We start from the raw sequence: 13,838 nt of genomic DNA on the forward strand, positions 1-13,838 counted from the left end.
GCAACCATCCAGTATTTCATTGACCTGCTCAATGGTCAAATGCAAACTCGGCCATCCCACAGATACTTGCCACAATCATCGGCACAATTTATAATACTCAGTTTGTTATATCTGACATTGCTTGGGTGACAGTATGTTTTTAGAGCTTCCGAAGCAATATCCTGCAACCAGATGGCTGGTGCTCTTATTGTGAACAATTTTGTAAGTACTATAAATACTTTGACAAATTCCATATGACTAAACCACTGAGCCTAGGGCTTGCCGATCAGAAGGTCAACGGTTCAAATCCCTGCAATGGGGTGAGCTCCTGTTGCTTGGTCCCAGCTCCTGCCAACCTAGCAGTTCGAAAGCACGTCAACGTGCAAGTAGATAAATAGGTACTGCTCCGGTGGTAAGGTAAACGGCGTTTCCGTGTGCTGCTCTGGTTTCGCCAGAAGCAGCTTAGTCATGCTGGCCACATGACCCGGAAGCTGTACGCCGGTTCCCTCGGCCAGTAAAGCAAGATGAGCACCACAACTCCAGTCGTCCGTGACTGGACCTAATGGTCAGGGGTCCCTTTGCCTTTACCTTTAGGGAGGCAAAGTAAAACTGGCCTGGATACCTCAGGCACATTGGTTATAAAGTCTGCAGTTAAAATGCACATGGTCAACGGGACCCAAAGACCAATGTCAAAAAAAAATCCACATGACAATAAAATGTTGAGTTGCCACTCCAACTAAATTTGGACACACCTGGAATACTGGTCCAGTTCTAGGAACCACAATTTAAGAAGGATATTGACAAGCTGGAAGGTGTGCAGAAGAGGGAGACCAAGATGATCAAGGATCAGGAAACCGAGCCTGATGAGGAACGGTTGAAGGAGTTGAGTATGTTTAGCCTGGATAAGAAGAGGCTGAGAGGAGACATGAGAGCCATCTTCAAATATCTTAAAGGATGTCACATGGAAGAGGGAACAAGCTTTTTTCCCTCCTGCTCTGGAGGGCAGGACTCGAACCAATGGCTTCAAATTACAAGGAAGGAGATTCAGACTCAATGCCAGGGAGAACTTTCTGATAGTAACAGTAGTTCAATAGTGGAACAGAGTTCCTCAGGAGGTTGTGAGTGCCCCCCCCCCCGACATTTCAGCTTACAAGGGCTGAAAACAGGCTGTGTCTGTGAAATTCCGGACGTATTGCAACCCTGTTTTTAAGCAGAGGTTGGATGGCCATCTGCCATGGATGCTTTGGCTGAGATAATAATAATAATATTTATTTATTTATTTATTTATTTATTTATTTATTTATTATACCCCACCCATCTGGCTGAACCTCCCCAGCCACTCTGGGCGGCTTCCAACAGAAAAATAAAAGAAAACAATCGATTAAACATTAAAAGCCTCCCTAAACAGGGCTCCCTTCAGATGCCTTCTAAAAATCTGGTAATTGTTTTTCTCTTTGACATCTGGTGGGAGGGCGTTCCACAGGGCGGATGCCACCACCGAGAAGGCCCTCTGCCTGGTTCCCTGTAACTTGGCTTCTCGCAGCGAGGGAACCGCCAGAAGGCCCTCGGCGCTGGACCTCAGTGTCCGGGCAGAACGATGGAGGTGGAGACGCTCCTTCAGGTATACTGGACCGAGGCTGTTTAGGGCTTTAAAGGTCAGCACCAACAGTTTGAACTGTGCTCGGAAACGCACTGGTTTCATTTCATTTCCATTTCAAGGAGGCTGGACTAGATGGCTTCCAACACTATGATTCTATGTTATTTATTTATTTATTTATTTATTTATTTATTTGCAAAAGACAGGCCTGATCTGGTAAAAATGAGTAGCGAGGAGGAACAGCAGGATTCAAACAGCGCAACAATTTATTCTGAACATATTACAAGCAGGCGGGAAATCGAAGGCAGCATTCAGCAGAAGAAACTGCTTTGCAGGCAAGGGGCCTGATCCTGCCTTGTGTCGGTCCTAAAGCAGGAAAGTCTTTGTCAGGCTCTGTTAAAACACCCACAGCAACGATGGTGGTGTAGTGGTTAAGAGCGGTGGACTCGTAATTTGGGGAACCGGGTTCACGTCCCCGGCCCGCTCCTCCACATGCAGCTGCTGGGTGACCTTGGGCTAGTCACACTTCTTTGAAGTCTCTCAGCCCCACTCACCTTACAGAGTGTTTGTTGTGGGGGAGGAAGGGAAAGGAGAATGTTAGCTGCTTTGAGACTCCTTCGGGTAGTGATAAAGCGGGATTTAAAATACAAACTCTTCTTCTTCTCCTCCCTTGGGTGGTACCGTCCCCAACTTCTCACCCAGCACGTCCACACCAACCTCCTGCGTGTCCGAAAACAAAGACAAACTTCCAGGCCGATGCTTCCTGAACTTATTCATGAATTTCATTATGAAATCACGAACCGCACCCCTCCTGGCACGAATCCGCTAGAGGGAGAAGAGAAGCAGAGTGAGTACATTGGTACCTTGGTTCTCAAACTTAATCCGTTCCAGAAGTCCGCTCCAAAACCAAAGCGTTCCAAAACCAAGGCACACTTTTCCATAGAAAGTAATGCCAAACGGGATTCATCTGTTGCAGACTTGTAAAAACAACCCCTAAAACAGCAGTTCAACATGAATTTTACTATCTAACGAGATAGTTCCATTGATCCATGAAATGAAAGCAGTAAACAATGTACTGCAGTCACACAGTCAATCGATCAGTAGCTGAACTGGGTTCCACACAGTCGCAAAAACAAAACAAAAAAGCTGCAAAAACAAAAACACAAAATAAATAGCAAAAACAGACAGACCTCAGCGTAACACTCAAAACGGGAAGTGTGGTGGTCAAAATGGAGCATGTTCAGCTTCTGAAAAAAGTTCGCAAACCGAAACAGTTATTTCTGGGTTTGCAGTTCCAGGTTTTTTTAGTACCAATCATAGCTGCCAAGTCTCCCGTATTCCCCAGGAAATTCCCGTTTTTCCAGCTGTTCCTAGCTGAAAAAACGGATTTTTTTGTTTCCCCCCGGTTTATTCTGGCGTGGCGGCCATTTTGGAACTGGGCAAAGCAGCATCAAAAGTCACTTCTGAGCATGCTCCGCCCAGTTCCAAAATGGCGGCAGCGCTACTTCTGGTCTGCTACTTCTGCCCGGTCCCTTATTTCTCCGACAGCAACTTGGCAGGTATGGTACCAATTCGTTTGAGAACCAGCATGTCTTGGGGGGCGCAGTGCTATTTCTCTAGAAAAAGAGGTGCCGGAACTCACCACGAACCCTTCTTCTCTTATAATGGCAATGGTGCCCACCTGAGAGGTGCCAGAGCTGAGTTCTGGCAAGTTCCAGCTGAAAAAAAAGCCCTGTGAGGTTGTGTCTGCAAGCAAGGTGTTCATGTGCCGGCTGTTCATTCTTTGTCCCCAGCATCATGTTCTCCGAGGTAGACTGCCTCTGAAGATGGATGCTCCATTTTAGCTAGTGCTTCATATTCTCCACACACTTGTTTAACCCTCTTAGGTAAACAAGAAGCATAAGTGAAAAAGCAAGCCGCCTTTGGGCTGAGCCGAGCCAAACAGCTCAGAGCAGAGGATGCCCAGAGCCTAGAGAATATTTCAAAATCAAAGTGGCTGTTTTGACCTTAGACACGCATGCTAAGGCCACCAACCTCTCCTCCTCTGCTTCAGTGTACTGGGCAGGTTTCTCCTCTGAGAAAATCTTATTTATTTGGCATGTGGAGGACCGGCAAATAGCGATCTGGAAGACGGCGCCCTCGTCCCTGCTGTGAAACAAGTCTTGTCCATCTCTGTTACACTGCAAGGCAGGTTTCACTAACCTGAGGCCTGCCAGATGTTGGACTACAACTCCCATCATGCAATGGCTGGTGCTGATGGGAGTTGTAGTCTATACATGGGAGAAAGGTTGGCAAATGACCGTTTAAAGGAAAGTTTTCCCTGTTTTGCACTTCCTGTTGCATAATACAGGTCTAAGGTTTTTCATCCATGCGCTAAATTTCTGGTTTCGCTCCTCTGGGCAGTTAGGAGAGAAAATCAACCGGAAGAAGAAAAGAGTCTTCTATTCCCTGCCATCACCAGAGGAATGTCGCCCCTTCCCCATATTCACTCCTGAGGTAAACTTGCCTCCTTCTGACCCATGGGGTCACAACTGAGCTGGACAGGAGCCTGCTGCTGGTTGGAGAATGTTCCGGAACACTCCTTCACCACCTGCAGAAATTCAATAAATTCAATTAATAATACTAATACTAATAACTCTCTTGGGGGGGGGGCAAAAATTAAAGGAAAAAAACTGGATGTACATTTCCAAAATATAAGATAAAACACAAATAAAATAAAACCTACATACAGCAACAGTGTTTGTGTGTTGTGTAGGCTCCTATGATGAAATCAATGGGCCCCGCCTGCTAGCCTGCTCCCTCAAATATCCCTGGTTTGCTCATTTTTATATATAGGGTGCCTACATTCTGCATGGACTGGTTGCAGGGCAACATGTGCAAATGGCTTTAGACACCTATTAGGTACATAAATTACCATATAGCATATATTCAACACAAAAAGCAGCAACAATTTGTTGTTGACAAAGGACAGCTGGACATATAAAGGGCCCCATTACCTTCAGTAGCTGAGGGCCTCATCAAACCTAAATCCGGCCCTGGAAGGGGTTCTGAGAGTGAGTGGAGGTGATCTGGAGCTCAGAAGAGCTAGACCTGGGGTAGGCAACCTTAGGCCCATGGGCCGGATGCGGCCCAATCACCTTCTCAATCCGGCCCACGGACGGTCCAGGAATCAGCATGTTTTTACATGGGTAGAATGTGTCCTTTTATTTAAAATGCCTCTCAGGGTTATTTCTGGGGCGTAGGAATTTGTTCATATTTTTTTTCAAAATATAGTCCGGCCCCCCACAAGGTCTGAGGGACAGTGGACTGGCCCCCTGCTGAAAAAGTTTGCTGACTCCTGGCAAATGGCTTTAGAGACCTATTAGGTCCACAAATTACCATATAGCATATATTCAACACAAGAAAACAGCGGCCATTTGTTGCTGACAAAGGACAGCTGGACATAGAAAGGGCCCCATGACCTTCAGTAGCTGAGGGCCGCATCAAACCTAAATCCGGCCCTGGCCCTGATAGGCCTGGATTCCAACTTGGTGCCCTCCAGCTGTTTGGCACCACAACCTCCATCAGCCTTGGCCAACGTGGTTGTGTGATGCTGGGGTTGATGCAAGTTGTGGTCCAATTGGGGAAGGCTCAGGTATAGGGGAAATACGTGGGGCCGCTTACCCCATCTTCCTTAAAGTCGCAGTCGGCCACAGTCAGCACTTCAGCAGCTGAGCACGTCGTCTCTTTCATGGTGAATTCCAGATTCTGAGGGTCTTCACTCCGAGGGTCCTAAGAAGAAGATGGACATTCCCAGGGAGATAACCATGAATTCTGGGAACGGCTCCATCTTTCCAGTCCCTGGCGGGGATTAATTTCTGAGCATCGTTTATAATTTAATATATCAGATGGGATAGAAATAATAGTTTAGCATATTTTTGGAATATTTTAAGGAAAAAATTAGAGGTTAAGTAGAAATAAATAATGAGTCAATGATTAAATAATGTGAATTATATCAATAGTGGATGAATGGCAGAAGAAGTTGATAGAATATATGGAATTGTCTGGGGTAACCGGGAGGCTTCGAGATCGGAGTGAAGAAACAGTGGAAGAAGACTGGAAGAAATTTAGAGTTTATTTAAAGAATAAGCATATAATAGAGTAGAACCAATGGAAGTGAAGGAGATACAAGGAGGATGTAGATAGTAACAAGTTAAGAAATAAGTATTGTTAGAAGTAGTTATAGGTATGTAGAAATAAATGGAATAGTAGAGAAGGTAAATATCAAGGAAGATAAGATATAGAATTAAGTCAATTTTTAAGTAATTTTTTTAAGTAAAAAGTGAGACTATGAAATAAGAATTTTTTTATTTTTTTGTATTTTGGTGGTTTTGTATTTCTGTATTTTTGTATTTTGAATGTTTTGTTGTTGTTGTTATTTTTGTTGTGTTTGTTGTCTGTTATAAAATCAATAAACATATTTTTTTTAAGAAATTAATTTCTGAGCATCACCGCTCTGCCCGACAGCTTTTTGAAGCTCTTTTTAATTGTGGAGCTGAGCCGGTGCCAAGTGGAACAGCTCCACTTCAGAACCACTGTAGAACTGGCTTCCAATCAAACTTAAGACAAGTGCCTTGCATTTTATTATTATTACTTGTTTGCTTCGAGGCAGCTCAGTGTAAAGGACGTGCCCATTTTGACTCACGACAGCCCACCCCAGAAATTTAAACTGCTGGTGTGTTTATAGTCTGTGGTTGGATTTCCCAAAAAGAAAATAAATAAATAATCGTTTTAAATGTTTCGAGGAATTGATCGTGCTGTTTTATTCTTTCTATAAACAACACGGAGGTTTTCCAAAGTCGGGCAGTATATAAATTTTATGAAATGAAAGAGAACAACTTTAGGTTGTATGCTATACAGAATTTGTGTAATTTGATGCCAGACTAGAGACTTACCTACTGGGGGGGGGAAGGGTCCCGCCAGTTGGTTTTTGGGTTTTTTTTGACCCGGGTGAAATAAAGCCTAGTTTCGGCCCTGTTTGATGCTACCAGTAATAAAATCATACACACACAGAAACATATACATGAGCAGTGACGAGCATCGCAATAATCCGGCGTAAAATATACCAGAGTATAGTTAAAGGGTCCATTTTACAGAAGAAAACTGAGGTGGGGCGGCACCGGTTGGTGCCAAGTCACATACCCCCCCTGTTTCTCCGAAAATAAGCCGTAGCCATAAAATAAGCCATAGCAGGATTTTTAAGCATTCAAGGAATATAAGCCACACCCCAAAAAATAAGACACAGTAATAGGCGCAGCAGCAATGCCGGCTGCGGCAGGAGAAGGAGAAAAAAATAAGACATCCTCTGAAAATAAGCCATAGTGTGTTTTTTTGAGGAAAAAACAAATATAAGACGGTGTCTTATTTTCGGAGAAACGGTCAAGCGCTGTTCAGTGGGCAACACTCTGCACGACACAGCGAATCTGGCCGCTCACTTACCCAGTCTGGCTGTGGCTTGGCTTCCAGGAGCCGGAAGGCAAAAGCCACACCTGCCTTTTGGCTGTAGAGTTCAGCGGTTAAGGAAACGGCTTCCTCATAGCTCAGCACCACTCGATGAGGGGCCAGAGCAACGGCGGCCGCAGAAAAGCCAATGATGACCAAGACTTTCCAAAGGCAGCTCATCATCTTGGCTTCAAGGAAAGGCTGCAGCCGGATCTCAGTCTCTTATTTGGTCCCCAAATGAGGTCCTTTTTATATGCTACTTAAATGCTGAGATTCTCTGGGTGGGGAGAGGAAAGCCCTCGTGGGGACTTTCCCAACTAATTCCCACCCCTGGCCGTATCACAAGTCATGCGTGTCATTCAAGGCGTCACCGAGCCAGCAGAGCATCTTGGGAAGGAATTTCCCTATTTTCACTTTCCTCTGCTCAAAAGGAAATTGCAATAGTCCAGATTTTGGGGTGGGGGATTTCTGCAACTTCAAAGGTGAAGCAATGCTTTCCTTCCTGTCTAATGATCCCCACTGATTGCAGTTCCTATTTCTTTTAGCTGCAGAGCATAAAGAACACCACCTGTGGACCTTATTTTTTAATAAATATTTATTTTTTAATTAAAACAACAACAACACACACTCAGTTGTGGGGCCGGCAAAACTGCACAACCGTTTCCCAACCACAAAGCACTCAGGCGTAAGGAAGCAGCACCAATTCAAGAGAAGGATGCCCACCCCCTGTTATCGGAATTTATTGGGGGGGGGGTTTCCAGTTAAACCCCCAGACCATGCCCCAAACCGACGCCATTCAATTTTATAAATTGTTGTTGTTTAGTCGTTCAGTCGTGTCCAACTCTTCGTGACCCCATGGACCATAGCACGCCAGGCACTCCTGTCTACCACTGCCTCTCACAGTTTGGTCAAACTCAGGTTGGTAGCTTCGAGAACACTGTCCAACCATCTCGTCCTTTGTCATCCCCTTCTCCTTGTGCCCTCAATCTTCCCCAACATCAGGGTCTTTTCCAGGGAGTCTTCTCTTCTCATGAGGTGGCCAAAGTATTGGAGCCTTGGCTTCAGGATCTGTCCTTCCAGTGAGCACTCAGGGCTGATTTCCTTCAGAATGGATAGGTTTGATCTTCTTGCAGTCCATGGGACTCTCAAGAGTCTCCTCCAGCACCATAATTCAAAAGCATCCATTCTTTGGCGATCAGCCTTCTTTATGGTCCAGCTCTCACTTCCATACATCACTACTGGGAAAACCATAGCTTGAACCATACGGACCTTTGTCGGCAAAGTGATGTCTCTGCTTTTTAAGATGCTGTCTAGGTTTGTCATTGCTTTTCTCCCAAGAAGCAGGCGTCTTTTAATTTCGTGACTGCTGTCACCATCTGCAGTGATCAAGGAGCCCAAGAAAGTAAAATCTCTCACTGCCTCCATTTCTTCCCCTTCTATTTGCCAGGAGGTGATGGGACCAGTGGCCATGATCTCCTTTTATAAATATCCCGATAAAACCCACCACAGTTTTGCTACATTGTATCTTGTTCAAGGTTACATAGTACATTTATTTGCCTTCCCTTGTAGCAGAAAACCTTCAGAAAATCACTCAGTGTTTGATTTACGCCACTCCAATGTTGTTCTGTTCAGGAAGGAAATGGCTATCAAGAAGGTGGGAGCTTGGGACATGAGTGAGGGCAGCCATAATCCCTAAAGCATGAGCTGATAATCTCTGGCCACAAATCCAACTCAATGGTGTAACGTTGGAAAATGTTGATCACTTCTCCTACCTGGGCAGTTATCCTTCCACAAGGGCCAACATTGATGCCGGAATCCAGCATTGCCTGAGCTCTGCGAGTGTGGCTTTCTCCCGATTGAAGTGCAGAGTGTTTGAGGACCGAGACATTCGCAGGGAAACAAAAAAGCTTGTTTACAAAGCTATTGGAAAACCAACCTTACTGTGTGCTTATGAAACATAGAATCATAGAGTTGGAAGTGACCACAAGGGCCATCCAGTCCAACCCCCTGACAAGCAGGAAACACCATCAAAGCATTCCTGACATATGCCTGTCAAGCCTCTGCTTAAAGACCTCCAAAGAAGGAGACTCCACCACACTCCTTGGTAGCAAATTCCACTGCCGAACAGCTCTTACTGTCAGGAAGTTCTTCCTAATGTTTAGGTGGAATCTTCTTTCTTGTAGTTTGAATCCATTGCTCCGTGTCTGCTTCTGTGGAGCAGCAGAAAACAACCTTTCTCCCTCCTCCATATGACATCCTTTCATATATTTGAACATGGCTATCATATCACCCCTTAACCTTCTCTTCTCCAGGACTACTTACAAACGCCATCTCCAACTCCTCAAAATATTCCATCAATGGTGTCTCCAAAAAAAATTACATATCACTTGGGAAGACAGGTGAACTAATACCAGTGTACTGGAAGAAGCAAAGATCACCAGTGTGGAAGCAATGATTCTTCAACATCCACTTTGTCGGACTGGTCATGCCTGATCATCGTCTTCCAAAAGCAACCACTCTATTCTGAACTTAAAAATGGAAAGTGTAATGCTGGTGGTCAACAAAAGAGGTTTAAAGACCATCTCAAGGCAAATATATATATATATATATTTAAGTATTAACACCAACAATTGGGAAACACTCGCCAGCAAACACTCCAATTGGAGAACAGCCTTTACCAAAGGTGTCATGGGCTTTGAAGACCCTTGAACTCAGGACACAAGGGAGAAACGTGCTAAGGATGCTGACACCTAAGATCACAAAAAAGGTAAAAAAACAAACAAACTGCACTTTCCAGTTAATATTGGTGAAACTTCCTTATGAATGTAAAGCATAGACCTTTATTAAGAGAATGCTTCTTCCAAAATGCTAGAAGGCCACAAGCCATTTTGTAAGAAAATGCAACTTTATATGATATCCTATGTCCAGCTATGTGCACTGCTACTGACCTTAAGAGGCGTGACATACAAGCCCCTTTCAGGTTTACATAAACCCACACCTCTGGGAGGGTGGATACTAGGTTAATATTTAGTCCCACATCTATATAACATACGGGACCAAAGGGGGGTGGGAAATATGTATATGTCTGAACTGTAGTTAAGTGCGGAGAAAGGATTCGCTGTTCTTTCAGAACTGCATCGCAAATCTATCTCCGAAGGGGGGGGCTGTTATGGAAATCAGGGGGGGCACATCTTTAAAGTTGTTAAATGTTATAAATATTATGCATAAACGTATCCTTTCGACTTGACAGCTCAGGGAAGTTACCTAGTTTTAAAAAATCATGTAAAATCAACTCCAGTTTCCTCCATTCCAATGGTATTTTGCCCTTGAAAAGGGACTCCAGGAAGTGCCCAGAGGCACTTTGCTGAGCTGATTGTTGGCCAAGACTAATCCCATCACCAGAATCACCCAGGTGGCAGACAATGCAAAACCAGGACCTTATTGTTCTTTTCCTGTAAATACTCAAGAAGTTCCTCCCGGTACTTATCACACATTTACTTTTGCCCTGAACCATTACCCTTATGTTAATCTTGTTTACCAGTACAGTCATACCTCGGTTTAAGTACGCCTCGGTTTGAGTATTTTCAGTTTAAGTACTCCACGGACCTGTCTGGAATGGATTAATCCACTTTCCATTATTTTCAATGGGAAAGTTCGCTTCAGGTTGAGTACGCTTCAGGTTAAGTACGGACTTCCGGAACCAATTACATTCATACTTCGGGTTAAGTACGCTTCAGGTTGAGTACTCCGCGGACCCGTCTGGAACAGATTAATCCACTTTCCATCACTTTCAATGGGAAAGTTCGCTTCAGGTTAAGTACGCTTCAGGTTAAGTACAGACTTCCGGAACCAATTGTGTTTGTAAACCGAGGTAACAATGTATGTTAATATTGTATGTACCTCCCCTTTTCTGACGTTTAGCTATGTAACTATGATGTAGGAATGACACTTCTGAAATGCATTATGGGATTTTGGTGGGAAGCTTCTCAATGTTCAGTCTTTGCTTGAACCTGTTGCGCAATAAACCTTGCTATTTTGCTCCGGTTGGCGGCTGGACGCCTTCCTTTATTCCGCAGTGGACCACGGGCTCTTGCCTGACGAGCTGGGTGGCTGAGCAGCCTCGCACCCAGAATTTTCCCTAACAGAAGTGTGAGGGACAGAAAGTACAGACAGCCCCCTCCCATCCTGAGAACCAGTTCTTCCCCCAGCACCCGCAATAGCGGGGAAGGAGAAGAGTCCAGTGGAGAAGCAGGAAGTAGGGGCCAGGGCTCTGGCAGGGTAGCGGAGTCATCGCTCCACGTGGAAAAGGAAGAGAGAGAGAGGGAAAGGGGGGGGGAGGAAAACATGGGAAGAAGACCTTTCCCTCCGGTCCCGGAATTACGCAAGAAGAAAAGAAGGAGGAGATTTGGGGTCCCCAGACTTCTATGTTGGAAGAAAACGCGGGAATCCCCATTCCAGGGTTCTGACTAGAACTGGAAGCATGTTCCCTGTATAGCTCTATCACTGTAAATAGACTGCACCTAATAAAAGCATGAAAAAGGCAAAGACGGAGTAGCGTCTTTACTCTAGAGTAGTCACCACCTCTGTGACAAGAAGGCACGCTTGGCAAATCCACACCACGATCAACTCCTGCCCAGAAACCTATGTCCCCACTGTGGAAGGACGTGTGGATCCAGAATTGGCCTCCACAGTCACTTACGGGCTCATTGTTAAAACTGTGTTTATAGAAGACAATCTTACTCGGCTACGAGTGATAGAAGAAGAAGAAGAAGAAGAAGAAGAAGAAGAAGAAGAAGAAGAAGAAGAAGAAGAAGAAGAAGAAGAAGAAGAAGAAGATATTCTGCAGACAGCAGCAAGGAACTTCACAACATACTGTTCTGGAATTGCTTATTGGACTAGTAATACATGTCACGAAATTAAAAGACGCCTGCTTCTTGGGAGAAAAGCAATGACAAACCTAGACAGCATCTTAAAAAGCAGAGACATCACCTTGCCAACAAAGGTCCGTACTGTATAGTTAAAGCTATGGTTTTCCCAGTAGTGATGTATGGAAGTGAGAGCTGGACCATAAAGAAGGCTGATCGTCGAAGAATTGATGCTTTTGAATTGTGGTGCTGGAGGAGACTCTTGAGAGTCCCATGGACTGCAAGAAGATCAAACCTATCCATTCAGAAGGAAATCAGCCCTGAGTGCTCCCTGGAAGGACAGATCGTGAAGCTGAGGCTCCAATACTTTGGCCACCTCATGAGAAGAGAAGAATCCTTGGAAAAGACCCTGATGTTGGGAAAGATTGAGGGCACTAGGAGAAGGGGACGACAGAGGACGAGATGGTTGGACAGTGTTCTCGAAGCTACGAACATGAGTTTGACCAAACCGCGGGAGGCAGTGCAAGACAGGAGTGCCTGGCGTGCTCTGGTCCATGGGGTCACGAAGAGTCGGACACGACTAAACAACTAAACAACAACAACAATACATTTTATTAAACACACCCAGATGGCACTCACAAGCGAGCTTTTCATCACTGATGCTGAAGAAGAATCTCTGGCAACCTGACACTTGGGTGCCAGACAGGTAGCCATTCAGGAAACAATAGCAAACCCAGGTCAAGAAAAAGGGTGTGATTAACTTGGCTGGGAAACAGGAACATGTAAAAAGTTATTTTTGTATTACTTAATGGGTGTGACATGGTTATTATGTATGTGTGATGTTTTACTAAGGGTGTTGTGGGTAGTTTAGGAAACTTATTAAAAGGGGAGCCATCCTTTGTTTGGGCTTCTTCCTGCTTCTTCCATGTTGTTGTTTTTTGTTTTTGTTTTAATTATCTTTTTAAATTATTCAGTTCATTACAGACACTTATATACATGTACATTGTCTATCACTTACAATAATAAATTATCTGTTTCCTTTTACAATACTTGTTAATTACTTCTTTATTTCCTACATTATTTACGCTAAATCGGATATATACAAGATATTTTCCTAAATTAAACATGATCTAACCTAACTTATTAAACTATAAGTATTGACTTCCCGTCACCTCCCGAAGTGCGTCACAATCATAATACTGATGTACATTCATTTCTCACTATCTTCTTACTTCTCTTTTTCTTTTTGTACTTACTTCCCATATCATATCATACCATGATTTTCCTATAGATTATCTATTTACTTTATACATGAGTCATTCTAATGCTGCCACGGAAATAATATCATTATTGCTGTTTTCTTGTAGATATCTTTTGAACGGGTCCCACTTTTTCACAAACGCTTGTTTTGGATCTCCCCTCAACTTATATGTTAATTGAGCCATTTCCGCATAGTTCAAGATTTTGCTTTGCCATTCCCTTACTGTTGGGATTTTATCCCCTTTCCAGTTTGCGGCAATTAACAGTTTGCTGCTGCCATTGCATACAAAAAAAAAATCTCTTATGTTTGTGGGTATGTCACTTCTCAGAATTCCAAGAAGGAAGGCCTCCGGTTTTTTGGTGAAGGTTACTCTGAAGATTTTTTTTTCATCTCATCATATAGTGGTGCCTCGCTAGACAAATTTAATTCGTTCCACAGGTCTTTTCTTATAACGAAAAATTCGTCTAGCGAATCCCATAGGAATGCATTGAATTTTTTTTTGTTGTTTTTTTTTTGCCCATAGGAACGCATTAATTGAATTTCAATGCATTCCTATGGGAAGCCGCGATTCGCTAGACAAATTTTTCGTAAAACGCATTCGTCTAGCGAGGCAACCTCCGCTAGAAAAAACCTTTCGTTAAGCAGAAATTCCGTT

At 44.0% G+C, this 13,838-nt stretch overlaps 1 protein-coding gene across 1 annotated transcript; it reads right to left on the minus strand.

Annotated features, from left to right (window-relative positions):
- Nucleotides 1-1,824: 1,824 nt before the first annotated feature.
- LOC118091898 (cathelicidin-related peptide Oh-Cath) lies at nucleotides 1,825-7,328 on the minus strand. The gene is made up of 4 exons (XM_035129479.3): nucleotides 7,055-7,328; nucleotides 5,240-5,347; nucleotides 4,083-4,166; nucleotides 1,825-2,401 (listed from the first exon to the last, which is right to left on the minus strand). The coding sequence occupies exons 1-4, from the start codon at nucleotides 7,238-7,240 to the stop codon at nucleotides 2,216-2,218; spliced, it is 564 nt and encodes a 187-aa protein (XP_034985370.3). The 5' UTR covers nucleotides 7,241-7,328; the 3' UTR covers nucleotides 1,825-2,215.
- Nucleotides 7,329-13,838: the final 6,510 nt, after the last annotated feature.

This window comes from Zootoca vivipara, chromosome 11, assembly GCF_965207765.1.
Source record: "Zootoca vivipara chromosome 11, rZooViv2.hap1.1, whole genome shotgun sequence".
NCBI classification, from domain to species: Eukaryota; Metazoa; Chordata; class Lepidosauria; order Squamata; family Lacertidae; genus Zootoca; species Zootoca vivipara.

Bases quoted from the DNA above. Each gene is read 5' to 3' on its own strand.
- LOC118091898 (XM_035129479.3), bottom strand. From the start codon at position 7,240: ATGATGAGCTGCCTTTGGAAAGTCTTGGTCATCATTGGCTTTTCTGCG. The intron at 5,348-7,054 runs GTAAGTGAGCGG...TCTTCTTCTTAG, and splicing joins CCAAGCCACAGCCAGACTGG to GACCCTCGGAGTGAAGACCC. The intron at 4,167-5,239 runs GTAAGCGGCCCC...GAATTTCTGCAG, and splicing joins GCGACTTTAAGGAAGATGGG to GTGGTGAAGGAGTGTTCCGG.